This window comes from Camellia sinensis, chromosome 7, assembly GCF_055761805.1.
Source record: "Camellia sinensis isolate YWXY chromosome 7, ASM5576180v1, whole genome shotgun sequence".
Lineage (NCBI taxonomy): Eukaryota > Viridiplantae > Streptophyta > Magnoliopsida > Ericales > Theaceae > Camellia > Camellia sinensis.
In genome coordinates, this window is record NC_138967.1 from 27,375,118 (window position 1) to 27,395,788 (window position 20,671).

Sequence of the window (20,671 nt, forward strand, 5' to 3'; positions counted from 1 at the left end):
TATTTGTAAAGGTTATCACACCTTTTTTTTTGAGTTTATCACTTATTTGCAATTATTTTTTTTTAACTTCCAAAATGAAAATTTCTCAATATAAATTTTGCTGACCCAGCCAAATCACCTTTCCTAATCCTCTAATATTTTGCAGTCTAATTTTTGTTAGATAATCTTTACTGTATTTAAAAAATTTAATTCTATTGTGTACAAAACAACAACTAGAATTTAAAGAAATAAAGAAAATGAGAGAATTTGTTTGATTACAAAAAACAAACTCGAAATAATAAATAAATAAATAAAAATATATTTTATTTTGTTACAAAAATAAAATTAAAATCTGATTTAAATAAATAACAATAGCACAAAAATTAATTAAATAACTTACTTGATTTAATTTCTTCGAATTATAATCTGATCAAGTCCAGTGTTTGACACTGTGTCCTTAAGACAGATTCGTTCTCTCCACGGTGCTTTCAGAATGTGGACGTTTATCTCCCAGGATAAAATGATCTACTACAAACAATAGCAACACTACAAATTGTTTGTCTAACGAACACACAAAGTGTTTATACTCTCTCTGACAAGAAAATAATGTAGCAAAATGAAGAGGATGTTTGCAGAATTATGAAGGACGAAAATTAGAGTTTTTCAAATCCAAATGAAGATTGTCTTATTTATAGATGTAATGGTGGCTGTAGGTTTTGAATTGAATAAGTATGAAACCTGTTGATTTTGAATTCAAACAGATTTGAATCTGTTGGATTACAATTCAAACAGATAACAAAAATAGGAAGGGTCTTGTTTGGGTGTACAGTAAATCCGGATCAGATTATTTCCGGTTTAATACGGGAAGGGCCCTGTTTGGATGTACAGAAAAACCAAATCAGTTTAATTTGAATTCTGAATTTTATTTTACCAAAAATAAAATTAAATTCAAATATTTTTGACCCAAAAAGATTAGTATTGGGCCGAACAAGCTCAACCCAACCTCACATCACGCACCCGCGCCCAAGCCCAGGCCCGGCCCAGCCCGCCTGACCGGACAAACGGCGGCGATGGCGCGCGCGTGTGTGGTGATTTTTGGGTCCAATGGGTCTAGCCCATTTTGCCCATAACCTCTCCCTCTAAAACACTTGGGTACCCCTTGGGGCACACCCCAAGTACCAAACCCAAGCCTTATAAACCCATTCAAAACCTCCCACCAAATCAATGTGGGACAAGCCATTTTACAACCTAAAGGAATTTCCACAAAAACTCCATTTCTATGGAGCACACTTTGGCTTCAATTTCCCATTCACTCGGTAATGGTTTTGAACAACCAAATATACCATGTGAATCACAACGCGGCATAGAACGTGTTACCACTTTGACCCGTGAAAAACAACGCACGGGGCCCACCTAAAAAATAGACCGAACTTAGGAAAAATTTCTAGTTTTATCCAGAATTTTATAACCATTTCCAACAATCCCCCACATGAATGGAATTTGATGACAACGGAAATGCAACAAAATGCAGATTTATCGAAAGAGTATAAGTCGAAAATATCTTGCATCAGGATAGGTAGTTTTCGGCCTTGAACCTTCCCTAGTGATAACCTATCGAACTTACTGGCTAACCAATGGACGTGATGCCTTGAATTGTTCAGCCGTTTGTGTAAGCCAAGATAATAGATTTCACACAAAATATCTTCTGACACATCGTGGTTCTCACTGTTGTGTTCATTTTGGCCTTGAACGCGCCTGGTTTTCATAAGTGTTTCTAGAGAATTTAGCCTCTTCATTCTCATAGAACCGGCCCCAGTTCAACACTCATATAGGTGATTCTTATTGTGAGTATCTTCTTATACTCGTCTTGATTTATGCCTCAATCAAGATATAAGTAATCATTAAAAGCAAAGTTTATCCTTATACCCCTGCATACAACATATGTTGCAGATATCATTCTCACCATAGGAATGGGTAGGGAATTTTTAATCCCTTGGTGATTTTTGGTGAGCCATACATAACTTAGTTGTCCCTTTGAACTTAGTTCTTGGGATCTCCAGTCATATTAGTAGGGTTACCATTATGACGACTCTTATGTAATAGGCTTTAATCTCATTCCCTTCGATGAACTATACACTAGCTCTTTTGTCAAACCTTTTGTTAATGGATCCGTAATATTCTCTTTAGATTTTATATAATCTATTGAGATTATTCCGTTTGACAACAATTGCCTTACGGTATTATGGTGACGACGAATATGTCGTGACTTACCGTTATACATATGATTCTGTGCCCTGTTTATTGCAGATTGACTATCACAATGAATGCAAATAGCTGGCACAAGTTTTGGCCACATTGGAATGTCTTCTAAGAAGTGACGAAGCCATTCTGCTTCTTCTCTTGCTTTGTCCAAAGCAATGAACTCAGATTCCATTGTAGATCGTGCGATGCATGTTAGTTTCGTGGATATCCAAGAAACAGCAGCACCTCCTAGAGTAAAGACATATCCACTTGTGGATTTTGAATCTTTAGTATCCGATATCCAATTTGCATCACAATAACCTTCAAGTACTGCTGGATATCGAGTAAAGTTCAAACCATGATCACGGGTGAATCTTAGATATCTAAGAACCCGAATGATCGTTTTCTAATGGTCTTCTCCGGGATTACTAGTGTACCTACTCAATTTACTGATAGCATAAGCTATATCAGGACGAGTACAATTCATTAGGTATATTAGGCTTCCAATGATTTGGGAGTATTTTAACTGAGACACTGCATCACCTTTATTTTTCGATAAATAAAGACTGATATCTACAGGTGTTCTGGCTAAATTCAAATTATCCTTGATAAATTTATCAAGAATTTTCTCAATATAATGAGATTGAGATAATGCATATCCGTCAGATGTTTTAGTAATTTTCATTCCTAATATAACATCTGTGACCCCCATATCTTTCATATTAAATCTTTTGTTAAGCATCTGCTTAGTTGATTTGATCATGTTTTGACTGCTTCCAATGATAAGCATGTTAACCACATAAAGACAAACTATGACATATCCTTGGTCAGTGTTTTTAACATAGACGCATTTGTCACATTCATTTATCTTAAACCCATTAGTAAGCATTGCATGATCAAATTTTTCATGCCATTGCTTAGGTGCTTGTTTTAATCCATAAAGGGATTTTACAAGTCGACAAACTTTATTTTCTTGCCCCGACACTACAACCCTTTGGGTTGCTCCATATAGATTACTGTATTTAGATCACCATTTAAGAAAGCTGTCTTAACATCCATTTGATGTATTTCTAAATTAAACAACGCTGCTATAGAAATAAGCATGTGAATGGATGTTATTCTTGTCACAAGGGAATATGTGTCAAAAAAATCCAGACATTTCTTTTGTCTGTAACCTTTAACTACAAGTCGTGCTTTATACTTGTCAATTGAACCATCTGCTTTCATTTTTCTCTTGAATATTCATTTATATCCAAGAGGTTTAGAACCTGGTGGAAGATCCACCAATTCCCAAGTGTGATTTTGCATAATGGATTCAATTTCATTATTAACAGCCTCTTTCCACAAAAGTGCTTCAGGACCTGTCATAGCTGCCTTAAAGCTTTGAGGTTCATTTTCTAACAGGTATGTCAAAAAATCTGGACCAAAGGATTTTGAAGTTCTCGCTCTCTTACTTCGTCTTGGTTCATCATCAGTTAAATCCTGTTGGTTGAGACTATTACTAGTCTCTTGTATTTGATTGTCATTAGTCTCTTGACTTTGTGTACAATCATAAGTTCTTTTCCGTGAACTTAATTCCTGTCCTTTCTTGTAAGGAAAGACATGTTCAAAAACCACAACATTCCTTGGCTCTATAATAGTGTTCACATTTATATCAGGTATTTCTGATTTATAAGTCAGAAACCGATATGCATTACTATTCTGAGCATAACCAATAAACACGCAATCTACTGTTTTTGGTCCAATCTTAGTCTTTTAGGAACAGGAGCTTCAACTTTTGCCAAACACCCCCACACTTTTAAGTATTTGTAGGAAGGTGGTCGACCTTTCCACAATTCATAAGGAATGCTTTTGGTTTTTTTGTGGGGTATTCTATTAAGAACATAATTAGCAGACAAAATTGCTTTCCCTCACAAGTTCTGTGGTAAGCCTGAATTTAGTAACATGGCATTCATCATTTCTTTTTAGGGTTCTATTCTTCCTTTCAGCAATTCCATTTTGCGGTGGAGAATAAGGTGCTGTAGTTTGGTGAATAATGCCATGTTGTGCACAAAATTCATCTAATGGTGCATCATATTCACCACCCCTATTACTTCTGATATAAATCAATGAATTTTAAAACAAATTCAAGAAAAGCCAAAATAATTATGACTACTCAAGTCAGAATTAATGTTTTGACAAATTCATATCCTCATAAAAAATTTTGCCTAAGAATCAAACAATTCAAAAACCCATTTGATTGTATACATTCTTACAACTTAATAACAAATAAATGTTACTGTCATAAAAATATTTGTGACAGAAGAAAATTAAATTATCTCAACTAATGCAAGAGATACACCCCCATATTAATAAAATGGTTCATGGTTTAACAAATTCTACTACGCAAGTAAAATAATTATTAATGACATCTCATGTCACATAATTCAATAATCAACATAAAAGATTTCTTAAATTACTTCCCAATTAAACGGACCGATATAATTACATACATTTTCATGTTTAAATTTCTCTGGTGTTTAAACACCCATTCAAAATTGATTAGAAATATTCAAATTAACCTGCTTATGTCCAAAGTCGACATAACAATTTATCATTCCAAATCACTTGAAATTATTGTTAAGAAATAACTTGAGTTGATATCATACATGCATATCAAACGCATCAACTAAAAATAATGAATTAACAAAATAAATTAATCATGCACGATCCCATCACTTGCATCATGAAATAAAAGGATTCTCAACTCATAAATAAAATCCAACGCATTTAAACTTTAAACTTTAAAATGACAAGACATACCTTCATTTAATAAGTTTGATTTGTACATAAATAAACAAATTAAATATGCATTAAAATGTTCTTGTGAATATATATATATATATATATATATTTTCCGACTCAAGTGCAGAAACAATTCAAGACTATGAATTCACATTGTAATAAAAATAAAATTAGTTTGTAAAACTAATATTTTACTTTAGAAACAAATTCTTCCATGTATACTCACGATGAACTATGACAAAGTCAAAATAATTAACACTTTTTCACAAAGGGTTCAAAAATAAGTGGTCTACCAAACGAAACCATAAGTTACTTACAAAATTAACAGATTGTGACCGAGTCACAAAGTTACATGATTGATTAACAAAATTAATTTTCTAGTTACTAAAACTAGAAAATAAATTACAATACAAAATAATTTTATTTTCCTTGTTACTAAAACTAGTAAAATAAAATACCGAAATAATATCTGATTACAAAAATCAGAAAACCAAATCACAAATTAATTTTCTAGTTACTTAAACCAGAAAATTATAACACAAAATCATTTTGTTTTTCTTGTTATTAAAACTAGAAAATATTGTAATTTTATTTTCCTTATTACTGAAACTAGAAAATAAAATATTACAAAACTATCTGATTACAAAAATCAGAACAAACACAAAATAATTTTCTAGTTACCAAAATCAGAAAATAAATTAAAACACAAAATAATTTTATTTCTTTGTTACTAAAACTAGAAAATAATATAATTTTATTTTCCTTGTTACTAAAACTAGAAAAATAAAATACCAAAATAATTTTCTGTAACACCAAATAATATTCTGCAATTGTTAATGACACCAGTATATTACTACTAGTTGTCAAAGAAAAGAGACAGTATATTACTACTATCTGTCAAATAGCATAAATCACTATTTGTTTTTCCAACCAGAATATTAGTTTGAAAACATAGAAAATTAAATACAATGAAGATACCAAAAAGGAATCTGTCTTAAGATTGTTGGACAATTTTCACTGTATTTAAAAGATTTAATTCTATTGTGTACAAAACAACAACTAGAGTTTAAAGAAATAAAGAAAAGGAGAGAATTTGTTTGATTACAAAAATCAAACTCGAAATAATAAATAAATAAATAAAAACAGATTTTATTTTGTTACAAAAACAAAAACAAAATTAAAATCTGATTTAAATAAATAACAATAACACAAAAATTAATTAAATAACTTACTTGATTTAATTTCTTCGAATTATAATCTGATCAAGTCCAGTGTTTGACACTGTGTCCTTAAGATAGATTCGTCCTCTCCACGGTGCTTTCAGAATGTGGACGTCTATCTCCCAGGATAAAATGATCTACTACAAACAATAGCAGCACTACAAATTGTTTGTTTAACGAACACACAAAGTGTTTATACTCTCTCTGACAAGAAAATAATGCAGCAAAATGAAGAGGATGTTTGCAGAATTATGAAGGACGAAAATTAGAGTTTTTCAAATCCAAATGAGGGTTGTCTTATTTATAGATGTAATGGTGGCTGTAGGTTTTGAATTGAATAGGTATGAAACCTGTTGGTTTTGAATTCAAACAGATTTGAATCTGTTGGATTACAATTCAAACAGAGAACAAAAATGGGAAGGGCCTTGTTTGGGTGTACAGTAAATCCGGATCAGATTATTTCCGGTTTAGTACGGGAAGGGTCCTGTTTGGATGTACAGAAAACCAAACCAGTTTAATTTGAATTATGAATTTTATTTTACCAAAAATTAAATTAAATTCAAATGTTTTTGACCCAAAAAGATTAGTATTGGGCTGAACAAGCTCAACCCAACACCACGCACCCGCGCCCAAGCCCAAGTCCGGCCCAGCTCGCCTGACCGGACGGACGGCGACGGTGGCGCGCGTGTGGTGATTTTTGGGTCCAATGGGTCTAGCCCATTTTGCCCATAACCTCTCCCTATAAAACACTTGGGTACCCCTTGGGGCACACCCCAAGTACCAAACCCAAGCCTTATAAACCCATTCAAAACCTCCCACCAAATCAATGTGGGACAAGCTATTGTACAACCTAAAGGAATTTCCACCAAAACTCCATTTTCATGGAGCACACTTTGGCTTCAATTTCCTATTCACTCGGTAATGGTTTTGAACAATCAAATATACTACATGAATCACAACGCGGCATAGAACGCGTTACCACTTTGACCCGTGAAAAACGATGCATGGGGCCCACCTAAAAAATAGACCGAACTTAGGAAAAAATTCTGGTTTTATCTAGAATTTTATAACCATTTCTAACAATTTTTAGTTGGAGTTAGGGTTGTGTAAAATGTCAATTAATTCATTCAAATCGTACTGATTCGTATTAAGTCGCACCGTTCTATTCGCTAATCACAGTATAAACTTTAAAATTTATAATCCCCTTTCGAAACCGTTCCGTTTCGTTATACTTAACACATATATATTTTTTAATTTATAATGAAATATCAAAGTAAAAATGAATATGAAAGATACTTAATATGTGAAATTTATTACAAATTAGTAATTTTTGAGCACCATACAAATTAGTAGTTATATATATAAAAAAATATTGTGTAAAATTAATTTATATTATATATATATCAAAAATATTATGTAAATTAGTATTATATATTATGCAGAAAGTTAATAATTGATTAGAATATCTTTTAATCTGACAATTCATTTAAAACTGTACGAATAATAATTTATCAATTTGTTAATCTGTCATTCAGTATTAATTCTACGCCACCTAGTTGGAGGTCAGTATAAATTAATAAGTCGTAGTTTTGTGGGGTCACTCCTACTCTCGCTTCGCAAACAACTTTTGTCATAGAAGGAATGATTGAGAATTTAAGTTTCATTTAATTTCCTCTTCTTCACAGGTAAGTCCAATCATATTCAGTTTGTGTTTTATTAACTACGGAAAATTCAATATAAAAAAGGTCAAAAAATTATTATTCTAAGTCACATCATTCTCTATCAAATTACTTCAAACACAATTTATATTTAATGTATATTTTATAAAATGTCAAAAAGTACACTTATTTAGATCATTTCAAACAATTCCTTATCTTTTTACAAAAAGATACGCAAAAAAGTAAAAAAATAATGTGATGAAAAAAAGATAAAAAAATAAATTATTTTTAAATTGCTAAACTTAACCTTAATATATTAAGTTGAGTTTGACACATTAATAGAATAAGAAATACAATCTTTACTGGTAACACTTAAATTCACAAAACACTTGCACATTAAAATTGTACACAATAGGACACTCAAAGCACTTTCTTCACACTACACAATGGAGATACTATGGGTTCATTTGGCAGGAAGGTTTGGCTTAGGTTGGGTTGTGATTATTTTAGTCACAAAAAGATAAAATAGACTTTTTAGATCAATAAGATAAAATGTCACATTCAAACCGTAATCATTTTATTTTTTTCTCATAAAAGTCAAAAAAGTCAAAAAAATCAAAAAATTTAATCCCAAACGAGGTTTTTTAGCTCCAGACTAAAAAAATAAAAAAACCAACCCATATCCCAAACGAAGACTTAGGCCTCGTTTGGCAAGTAGCTTTTTTAGCTAAAAAGCCAAAAAGTCACTAAAAAAAATCAAAAAACAACAATTCATACTAAAAAGTCAAAGATTTTCTTTTCTCTCTATGTTTTGCACATTTTTTCGTAAAAAGTCAAAAAGTCATTCCAAACATATAATTTTTTTTAGCTCATATTTTAACCAAATAGTCAAAAAGTTACTAAATTAGCCTGTTCCTAAATGAGGCCCTAGACTCCTTCACACCACTCTTGTAAGACACATAATTACACCACTCGCATCACTCTTCTTTCACTCAATTATCCAATTTTTAGTTTATGCACTGATCTCATATTTATATTAGTTGAATAATTTTTTAAAATATACATATGCTTCCACTATATTCTAGAATTATCTAAACTACTCTAGTATATAATAGAGTTTTCTATATTTCTCTAAAATATTCTACAACCTTTTGGAATCTTCAAAATTTCTCAAAACTTTTTTACTGTTTCGGAACCTTCTAAAATGTTTTAGAATCTTTTAGATTTCTCTAAATTTTTTTCGAAATATTCTAGATTCATATGGAAACTTATAGAATATTCTAAAAAAAAATAAATTTAGATAGCGCGGAAAGTTATTGATGACTCTTAACATATTGGGAATGTTTGATTAACATGATTAGAGTATGAGATTGAAATTATTAATCTGTGAACCCAATAATCTTGTGTTTGTTTTAAAATTTTGTTTTAGGATTATTAATCTAATGGATAATTAATCTAACAAATTTATAGGATTATTAATAATAGGGTAGATGTGAGATTATATATCATGAGCTGGGAAATAAAATAAAAAGACTCTTTCACCCTTGACTAAAAATTAAAACACTTATTGTTTCTATATAATTTTATATTTTATAAGGCTAAAAATAATGTTTAAAATTTTAAAATATTTTTTGATATTTATTTTATCAAATTAGTTTATATTTAAAAAAATAAATAAAAACAAACCAAACATGACCTTTGTATTTTGTATTTTTATTTTGCTTTTATTTATTTATTTATAATTTTTTTTCAAAACCACATTTATGAAGAAATTTTGATAAAGTAAAGATTGTGAAAAAACATTAATGGAGGGTATGATTAGAAAAGAAGATAAATATAATTGTAATCTTATATTCATATGTTTTCTTATTCAATATAAATCAAACAATGGACAATGAGATAATTTATCCTACTAATTCAATTGAATAATGAATACCATATTAATTTAATAGAATTATTAATACCGTCACTATTAATCTTATAAATCAAACATGCCCAAAATATATAATAAGCTAAAATTCATTCATCTTATAAAAGTTAATTCAACAAAAGCATAGACTTGAAAGCAGCAACTTATAAAAGTTAATTCAACAAAAGCATAGACTTGAAAGCAGCAACAAAACGCTGCGTTTTGTGACTCAGAAAATAGGAGGCCAAATTACCCCCATAGTTTTTATATTTTTGTTCTCGCATCATTTTGATATTTGTAATTTTAATTGATTCGCTTTTAATCTTGAATTTTTTACTTTGGCTCTATTTCGACGTAAAATATTTTATATAATTTTTTTTCTTGTAAATTAATTTTATACAAAAAAATATTTTTATTTTTATTTTTCTGCGATTAGTTAACACTTGAAGTAAAAATATTTTATTATTTAAAAAAGAAATTTTGATTAAATAAAGTGTTATTTATGATTTTTTAGTGAGTTAAGATATTTATTTGAAAAAGTTAAATATGTTGAAAAGATAGTGCATGAGAGTTAATTTTGTAAAAATTAATTTATAAATTTTTTAAATGTAAGTATTTTTTAAAAAATGATTCAATTAAAAATATTTTATTTACTTTTTGTTAAATCAAATAACGAAAAATGAGTTTACACCAAAACAAATGAACTATTTGTGTCAATTTAATTTAATTAAATTTTTTTTTTAATGAAAAATGTACAAATGAGTAGGATGAACCAGGCTTCAATCAACTTAATTTTAATTTTTGTTTCAAAAATCTTTAGATTAAAATGATAGTATATAAAACTTAAAATTTAATAGTAAAAATTGACTGGGACGAAAACGACAACACAGAGAGAGATCAGAACGCCTAAATTGGTGTATCAGAAACCAGCTTTTGTATTGCTGTTAACTGTTCTAGGGTTTCCAAACAAGGAGAAGCCACTCAGAGCCGTGCCAAAACCCAACCATCACTACCGACGATCTAAAGGTTAGGGCTTTTTCAATCTCTCTCCCTCAAAATTTTCTCATCATCTCTTTTTGTGTATATCATGCCAATTAAAAATCTAAAAAGAAATACAAATTGTAAGTAGGAAAAGTGTAAAGCCCTGTATATATTTCTACCATTGTAATAATTTTGACCCTAACATTGGTTTGAATCACAAATTCTCTACAAAATGTGAATCAGATTATTTCTACACTGTTCAATTCAATTTTGCGATAAGGTTTTATTCTGCGATAGGAGTTTCTATGTAAAATTACATATGGACCTCATGATTTTTATTTTTGTCTTGATTTTGATTCTCCAGGACAATTTTGAATACTAGTGTTGCACCAGAATCTTGTTTATTAGTATGAGTCAATAAAACAAAAGATGCTTTCAGGATTGAAGTTCATACCCAGGGATCAAATTGATAAGGTAAATCCTCTGCTTGGGTTTGTTTCCATTTTTGTGGAGCCTCGAGGAAAATTAATCTATAAATTGATTTCTTGTACATTTTCATGCCTTACCCACTCACTAAAATGTATAATTCTATTCTTTTGTGTTGATTTCTGAAAATTTCGGTTAGGCACAGGAAGAAGACTTGGATGATTCTAGAAGAGAGAAAAGGAAATCGGGTAATAGGAAGGAAAAAGATAGTAGAAAAAGGAAAAGTTCTCAATATGGTAGTTCTGATGAGGATGATCTTGAAAGAATAACAAAAGGATCTAGAAAGAAAAAGAAGTGGTATTCTTCTGATGAGAACTCGACATATTCTACTGAAAGTGAAAGTGAGGATGACTTTGACCGAGATGAAAAGAGAAATAGGAATAAGAAGAGAGAGAAGAAGAGACAAGGGAATAGCTCAAAAGATGAAGCTAGAGGTAAGTTGAAGAAGTCGAGAAGCAAGAGAAATGATTATTCATCTGAAGACTATTCTTCGGTTAATTCTGATGGTGAAGATAAGGAAGGCTACTCTCATAGAGAAGATAAGCATCGAAAAGGAAGTAAAAGCCGTAAAAGCCGTGGACAGAAAAGCCGTGGACAGAAAAGGGTTAACAAAAAAGGGGGTGAAATGGAATCTGTGGGAGAAGACTTGTCTGGTACTTATTTTTCTAGTTGTTTTTCATTATAGTAGACAATTTTGTGTGTGTTTGTTTTCTGTTTTAAACATGTTTTTTTGACATCTTTACGTAGATTATGGCGGAGGATCTTTGGACAAAAACAATATTGTGAGAAAAGAAATGGGATTAGAGTGGATGCTTAGACCCAAAGACAACATAGAGAGAGAGACTGCAACTGCAACAACTTCTGATCAGCTAGAGGAACCTCAGGTTGAGGAGGTATGCAGCCCTCCCTCTCCATAAGCTCATACTAACTTCTCACTGCTCAACCTGAATTCTGCTGTATGAATTGTAAGACCAGGAATGCCATCATCAGTGAATGCTATAAAAATACACATTGTTTAAACTAAAGTACATATCGATATAACTAAATCTTACATATGTATATACATATAAAATCACGTATATCGATATAACTAATTGATCTATTTTTATTTCTTGATAGAGGCGAAAACGATATCGTTTCATACATTATATAAACAAAATAAAGAACAAAACTGCATGATAATGAATCATAGTGAATCACAATGAATTGCACGATTGACTCAAAAGTGGTGACATTGTGGGAATTAGAAGCATATGCATTTATAATTAGCATATTTTGGTAATGATTATATAGTGAAAAGTGGGGGCACTCATAGTTTCCATTGGAATTAGAATTACTAGTCTCTGATGGGTGATACTCCAGCCTTCATGCTTTTGCCTTGCTAAATGTAGACTGTGAGGTCAAAATGATATGTGACTTCTTGTGCTATTGTGTCTAAACATATTGCATGACGCGAAAATTAACATGCTAAGAATCCATGTGCACACTTACATTTTCTCCCCCAGCAGTTTTAGTAAAATTTCAATGACTAGAATGTTTATCAATTTTTTTTGACTAGAACCAAGTTTGGCAGATGAGATGTTTTGGGTTATGGAGGGTGGCAGAACATACTGTTTTTGTCCATGTGCTTGATGTTTCATTAAATGTTCGCCTGGTTTGAGCCTTGCAAGTTAATCAAAGCAAAAAGGGTGTTTTAGATATAGTGAAATATTACTGTTTTTGTCATTGTTTACTTTGAGACATAATCAGTATTAGCATTATATTGTTAATCTGTGTTTAAGGAGAAAGGATTGGATTTGTCTTCTTTGTTCTATTATGAAGACATTGTTGTCGATCAATAACTTCAATTGATACATTAGGGAGGCTGCTGTTTCACAGTGGCTAGATTTTTGGTCTATTCTTGCCCATGGGGGTGATGTATTTGGGCAAATAGTTATTCTTCCACTCCATTTCTGCATGTTACATTTTATTCTATGTCTCATTTTTCAAGAATTTGAAGTATTTTAGTTTTTACTTATTTTATTTTATTTCTTGGAAAAACTAATTTCAATAGGTATTATAGGTTTTTCTGTGGATAAGGTAAATTATTTATACATAAACTAAGTAATGAGTGTTTGTGTCTCTGTCTCTTTTCTTTATGTTGTTATGTATGCATTTAGGCAGTGTATTTGTAACTATACCTGTGTAGTTTACATATATTTTTTTTTCTTTATTTGTCAGGTGAAAGAAAATCCCAGAGAATTGAATCCATATTTTAAGAATAATGGAACTGGTTATCCAGAAGAAGCCGATGGGACAAAGGCTGGACGGAACCAACTTCTGTCTTCTGCCGTTGTTGGAGATGGAGGTGCAAGTTGGAGACTGAAAGCCTTGAAGCGAGCTCAGGAGCAGGCAGCTCGTGAAGGAATGGCCCTTGAGGAGGTAATTATCTTGTGCTTTTTTGACGTAAGGTAGGGTATCTTCTATCTTTATCATTTTGATGTGATGCACTAAAATTGTATAGGTTGTTGGAGAGCGGTGGGGATCCCTAGGTCAGCTGGCAGTTTCTGTGGCATCTCGTACAGCTGCTCCATCACGTGCTCACCTCCATGCCATAAAAAATAGAAAGAAGGGGCTAAGTGAGGAACAACAAACCACTGTGGATAATCAGAATGAAAAGGTTACTGAAAAGGTACTTAGCTATTGCCAATGGTATTGTTGTTAAAATTTACCATTTATGTTGGCCAATATGTGAATCATTTCGTTTAAGATAGTGATCTACATCTTGGGGATGAATTTTTCAAATATGTTTTTCTGTGTTTAAATTTTTTTTATTTGAATGATGAAAAATATAAATTCTGATCCTGTCTAATTCTGAACTTGAATTGAAAGTAAAGATATTTGCTTCCTTTTAAGTTGCATGTTATAATTTTTGAACATCAGAATATTGGAAGAGAAAGGCTGAGGGATACATCTTGTCGTCATTCAGAGATGAAAGTGCCGAAGCTTCATGATTCTTTATCTTGGGGCAAGCGGAAAAGTCAAATCATGTCATCTAATAAAGATTCTGATCTTATCTCTACTGCAATGGCAAGCTTAAATAAGTTTGCAAACGATGGAAACTTTATGAGCGAAGTTATTCGTCAGCAGAATGATGACCGCGGTGGTTCTCCTTATAATTGTGAGAGAAATGTGGAGTCTGAATTGGTTTCATTGGAATCTCAGAAACCTGGTGAATCTAGTGCAGTTGTTAATCAGGGAATGAGTGCTAACCAGTTGGCCGCAAAAGCTTTGCAACTTCGTTTGAAAGGAAAACATGAAGAAGCTGAAAAACTCTTGGTGAGACAAAAACTTCTCCTGACTATATTTCTACTTCCCTGGTCTTTTTGTATGTGCGTGCGTGCATGTTTTGTGTTTGTTTTATTCTGTTATATTTTCAGAATCTATATATTATTAATCTTTTTTAGGGGGAGATTAGGGCATATGACATGGACTTGATAAAAATTATAAGAAGCAATAGGCATGTTGGTTTGTTTACTCATGCGATTGATTGTCAATATTAAGTTATTTACTTGTTCGAATTCCAAGTTGTACTAATTATTTTTGAATTGAAGCAAAGACTAAGGAGTGGATTTGATTGCTGATTTTCTTTTGCACGAAAGTTAACTGGCACATTACTCACAATGGGAGTGCTTTACTTATTGAGCTGCATCCTTCGCTTTATTAGTGTAAAATTGTATTTTCATATGATTGTAGGAACTCTTCCCAGTTGAAGCGTTGCAGCTTTTGATATCCAGAGGTTGTCCCATGGAACCTCAAGGGTTTTATTTTCTATTTTTATGTGTTTTTTTTCCCGTGTGTGAGCGTGGGTTGGTGCATCTGACCTTGAGGTTGGAATTAGGCCAATTGATGTGACTAGGGTTTCATTATATTCCTTGAAAACTTAATGATGTGATGCATTTAACTATTAAACAGTGTCCTTTTCCAATCTTCACAATCATTGTATTACTGTTCTCTTTTTGGCTGTAGAATATTGTTATCCCCAGTTTGAGCCTCCAACTTGATCATGGAGCATGCATCACTATCAGATGAACTATCCGGAGTTTAACAACCTTGCTTTAATTGTGATATGAGGATGGATAGGCTTATCTCTTAATCATAATTTGAAATAATAAGCTTTTAGTAATTTGATCACACAAAAACTTGTAGCAGAGATATTGGTATTTTTTGGTTAATGAGAAAAATGGATGTTAGGCTGAGTTTAGTAAATTGTGTAGTGTATGGGTTTATTTGGGTTGGTGGGCATTTTCTAAAAATGGCAGAAGGTTAGAGGTGTTCACAAAATTCAATGCCAGCCATTGCACCTTTTGTTTCTGTAGAAGCATGTATTTGAAATTACATTCTAGACCCTAGTTCTTGTGTAAAACATATTTATTGTATTGTATTGTATTGTGTGTGTTTGTGTTTTTATATTTTTTCCTTTCCTTTTGATTGGTATTGGGGGTTTGGCAATTTGGAACCTTGTTGCATTATATTTGAGCAATTTTTTTTTGAACTTAAACATTATAAGGGGCGATGTGTTTGGTGGACCAGTTACAATAGGATTGGGATTTCTCTTTGATTATTAATTCGAAGTGTGTTTTTATTTGTTGTTACCAGAAAGAGGTGGAGAACATTAAAGCGAAGCAAAGTGCTGTGGAAGAATCCAGTGAAGCACAAAATGAGAGAAACAGAAGAAGGTAATTTTTTATCTCACAATTATTTATTCAGCTCAGGTGTTACCATCGAGAGTAAGATGCCGTCTCTTATATTGTCATTAGAAAATAATTTATGCTGAATTTAATTTTTCAGATATGGCGCACATGACACATCTATTCGGCAAAGAAAGAAAGAAGATGATGCTGACATGCACCTTGCCCAAAAGATAGCACAAAATAAACAGTACAGTATATCTGGTCGGGCAGATGATGAATATGATTTTGAGGATGGTCCAAGGAGAAAGACTCGGAAGAAAGGGGCCAAAGATAATAAGTTAACTGAGAAGACTAATTTTCCCCAGCGAATCTTGACTCAGCAAGAGCGTTGCCAATTCTGTTTTGAGAACCCCAGCAGGCCAAGACATCTTGTGGTTGCTATAGCCAATTTCACCTACCTCAGTTTACCACACTGGCAGTCCATTGTGCCAGGCCATTGCTGCATTTTAACCTCACAGGTTAGTATTAGTTTGTTAACTTAGTATATTATCTCTTCTATTTTCATGTTACTAAAACAACTAGCAATTGCGTTGAAGCTATGGATGATCATTAATTCATCACTTAGAAGTTAGGATATCTGTCTTTTTATTATTGATTCTTCATTTTATAGCTGTTAAAAATTAAGAAACACGGACACTTGCAAGGAGGTTCCATGTCTAAACTCATCGGATGCTCCCGTCACAAGTTGGACGCATGCCCAAACGTGTCTTGTTATTTGTTTTAGAACTGGACATGCTTTGGACACCTGAGGGATCCACATGCCCATTGATTTATGCACACGCACGAGACATTGCAAGTTTGAAGAAATAAGTTGGGAGTCAATGATTAAAATCAAAGCAATGTGGATGTAATGACTATTAGTCACTCCTTTCAACTCTTTAATTCTCAAAATTCTAATGCCTAACACTTCTAATTTGTTTATGAAAAAGTTTTCTAAAATAGATTATTAAAGTTTATTGTTTGCACTTTTCTAATATATACAATGTGGAAAGTAATTCCTTATTATTTTGATGAAATATAATGCTTTTCTAACGTAAAAATAAAGCAATTGTTATTATTCTCAGGTATATATAAATATCTATTTTTTTTGTTGACATGTCCCTGCTTTGTTGTGTCCTTAGTTTTTAAAAAATTGTCATGCCAGCTTTGTCCCTTTCCATCGTACGTATCTATGTCTCACGTTTGTATCTATGCTTCTTAAACAGGTCCATTTGTTAAATGACACTGTACAAAATAGTATGCATTTAGTTCCAGCCGCCGTTCGTGGTCGGGAGGTTTCTGCCCGTTACAAGTGATAATGATAAGGCATTGAATGCTAGTTGAATCATAAATTTCTATAGAGGCATGTATTAATTATAATATTAATAAGTACTACTCTTTAACTGCTTGTGGGAGAAAATGGACTTAAATAGGTTGTGCGTTGTAGCAATAGATAGACTTATTTCATTCTCATAGGATGTCCAGTCCCAACCTCTCTTGTTATTGTTTTGGACTCAAATTGGTTGCTTTATGTTGAATCCCTTATTTCATTCTCATGGGATGTCCAGTCACCATCTCTTTCTTCATTGTTCTTATTGTTAATTTTGTCATTATGATTTTTATTCTAATCATTGTTTTTATGCGTAAACAGCATGAATCAGCCACAAGGGCTGTTGACAATAATGTGTGGGATGAAATTCGCAACTTCAAGAAATGCCTTATCATGATGTTTGCAAAGCAAGAGAAGGATGTAGTGTTCCTTGAAACTGTGATGGGGTTGGCGCAGCAAAGGCGTCATTGTATGGTTGAGTGCATTCCTTTGCCCCAAGACATAGCAAAACAGGCACCTCTCTATTTTAAGAAGGTGTGGTTTTCTACATTCATTTTCAATTTTATTTGCTAACATTCAGATTGCATATTGATATTGAATCACTTTTCTTGCAAGTGTCGCCTTTTAATTGGTTGACAATTCCCCTTCCCCACCCCCTCTTTCTGTTTCATTTTTAATAAACCCTTGTGTTTTTCTAAAAATCAAAGAATGAGATGACATTAGTGAAATGGGCATCCCATAGAGTTTATGTAATTAAGTTCCCTATGATCAAAAAAAAGTTCCCTCTGTACAAGCAGGATATATCTGCTCTGGAATTAGCTGCTGAGTTGTTTAACTTAGCCATTCAACATTGAAATAGAATTACTAATTAGTTGTATGTTTTTTTATTTTTTATTTTATATTTTATTATTATTTTTTTATGCTAGTAGGACAATGTTGCTTGAAAATACCTTCATCTGTGTTACACTGTTTAAGTTTCAACATGACACTAGCTTACAAGTGAGAGAGAATAAGCTGTTAGAGCTTGTTCTATTCAATCTTTGTGATTACTGCAAAGTGGATCCATGGACCATGTCAATATAATGATATAAAAACAATTGGATTTTAATTCAAAAATCATTATGTGTTGTGTTGGGCCAGTCTTTCTACATATACCCAGCAGTGTTGTCTCAGTGGCATAATCAGTAGTGCTTGTGAAGCGAGTGCAAAGAAGAAAATTGAAATAATTTTTTCAGAAGAGAACCGAGTGCTAAAAGTTAGACATAAAACTATGTTATGCAAATTTTTTTGTATATTACTTTTTATATCATACTATTTGTTGCAATGACACAAATTCTTTGGATTATGGACTTTGAGCTTCTGAATATTCTTTGAAACTTTAGAACATGGACTGCTGGCATGGAAAAACTGATTTCAGTGTTCTAGGTATTACCATTATTCTAGTATCAATTTTTTTAATTCCCACACTGCTTGTCAATTGTATCCTTTCATTTGTGTGGTGTCTTTTTATGCTGCGAAGTTGATGAGCAGCATAAAGATATGTAGATTAGCTGAAATTTTCCCAGCCCAATCCCCTCAATTAGACTTCTGAGGCAATTATTCGTATGATGTAACCTACTAATACAGTTACTGCTTCCTTTTTATTTATCAAAAAAAAAAAATATAGCCTTTTACTTCTTTTTGACCCTTTGTTGGCAAATTGATTACTTATAAATGTTGAATGTTACGAGAAAGGTCATAAAGTTGACTAGGTTGGGTGATCTTCCATTCTTTTTAAGGCTGCCAAGTCTCCAACTTTGCTCTGTTAGACCTCTTATTGTAATTTAGAACTTTGATTTTGTTGCTTTTCACATGTTGAATTTTGCCTGTGGTTTTAATATTGCGTTCTCCTTATTATTTGATACCATGTACAGTCTACTATAGAGCTTATATATTTGCTACCAATATGTTGAATTTTATTTTATTATATATATATCTCTCTTACAATGTAGTTGTGAAGTTGTAGTATGGAGCATTTAGACACTGAACCAAATGTGGTGGCTGATTTTATCGTCTTACATTTTTTAGCCTGGTAGTAAGTAGTCATCACCAATGGAAAACTGTGTGAAATCTTGCTATTGGTCTTAAAAAAAACAAGGATTACAAAAAAGATATGCCTGATTCTACTACTGACCAAACTAAAGATTGTTTTGGATCTCAAGCAATGTTGATGAAATTTAACTTACAATTCTTTTATATTTGATTATTTTGCTATTTACATGTTTCTAAAACGAGTTTGCTTCAGGCAATTGATGAAGCTGAAGATGAGTGGAGCCAGCACAATTCAAAGAAGCTCATTGATACGAGTGAAAAGGGGTTGCGTGGTTCAATCCCCAAGGATTTTCCGTACTTCCATGTTGAATTCGGATTGAACAAGGGGTTTGTTCATGTTATGGACGATGAAAAGCAGTTCAAAAGCAACTTTGGACTCAATGTTATAAGGGGGATGCTGCGATTGCCGGAAGAGGACATGTATGGTTGTAGGAAGCATGATTCAGTGGAGACACAAAAGCAAGCTGTTGCGAGTTTTGTCAAAGATTGGCAACCTTTTGATTGGACGAAACAACTTGACTAAACATCATTCTATTTCCTTAACTGTGTGATGCTCTTGTGCATATTTGGTGCTGCAGCCTTTGACTCGGTTGTGCGGACAAAAGTTTGCTATGATCTTTCTTCACATCCTCTTTGTGGTACTGGCCCGAGATTTGGAATAGTTGGATTGGATAATTTTATTGCATACAGCTTTGTAATATATTGTTCATTTGATGATGAGGGTTAGTCTAGGGCTATTGGTCATCTTTGGAGGCTAACTATAGTCTCAAATTTGCAAAGTCAAACCTATCGAAGAGCATATCCTATAATACCATTGCTATTGTTATAATTTGGTAATGAATAGTATTATTTTGTCAAATTATAGCAATGGTGCTCCGATGGTTACTTGCTATTTTGGTAATTCTCAACCAACTTTCCCTCTAAGTTTGTAGGTATTGTTTAGATATAGATTTTTTTGTAATTTTATTTTTGTTTATTTTTTGTCTTTTATGATATTTTTTTTAACTATTTTTAAAAAAAATTATATATTTATATTATTCCTGACTAGACAAATATAAAAAATGAAAAAAATTAGAAAAAAAACTTAAATACAATTCAATTTGAAAAATTACTTGGTTTTCAACTGTTTCAATTTTATTTTTTCAACTGAATTTGGAGCTACAAATATATTCATATATGCTGATGTGGCATGTTTGACATTTGCTATTCTACTTTCTAAATTTGAGAACAGATATGACATGCTATTTTTGGCAAGTAAAATAGCAGACCATTGGAGACTC

At 32.1% G+C, this 20,671-nt stretch overlaps 1 protein-coding gene across 5 annotated transcripts; it reads left to right on the forward strand.

Moving 5' to 3' along the window:
• Positions 1–9,959: 9,959 nt before the first annotated feature.
• LOC114306518 (uncharacterized) lies at positions 9,960–20,332 on the forward strand. Of its 5 annotated transcripts, XR_014335102.1 has the most exons (13): positions 9,960–10,817; positions 11,137–11,246; positions 11,398–11,911; positions 12,006–12,151; positions 13,479–13,679; positions 13,762–13,929; positions 14,181–14,576; positions 15,897–15,976; positions 16,089–16,449; positions 17,197–17,333; positions 17,622–17,834; positions 18,657–18,725; positions 19,585–20,332. XR_014335102.1 is itself a non-coding variant. In XM_028251778.2 (11 exons), exons 2-11 carry the CDS (start codon positions 11,202–11,204, stop codon positions 19,912–19,914), a joined length of 2,454 nt encoding a protein of 817 aa, XP_028107579.2. In that variant the 5' UTR covers positions 9,960–10,817; positions 11,137–11,201; the 3' UTR covers positions 19,915–20,332. The 5 variants fall into 5 exon arrangements, 2 of the variants coding, with proteins under 2 accessions (XP_028107579.2, XP_028107580.2); XR_014335101.1 differs by lacking the exon at positions 18,657–18,725; XR_014335100.1 differs by lacking the exon at positions 17,197–17,333.
• Positions 20,333–20,671: the final 339 nt, after the last annotated feature.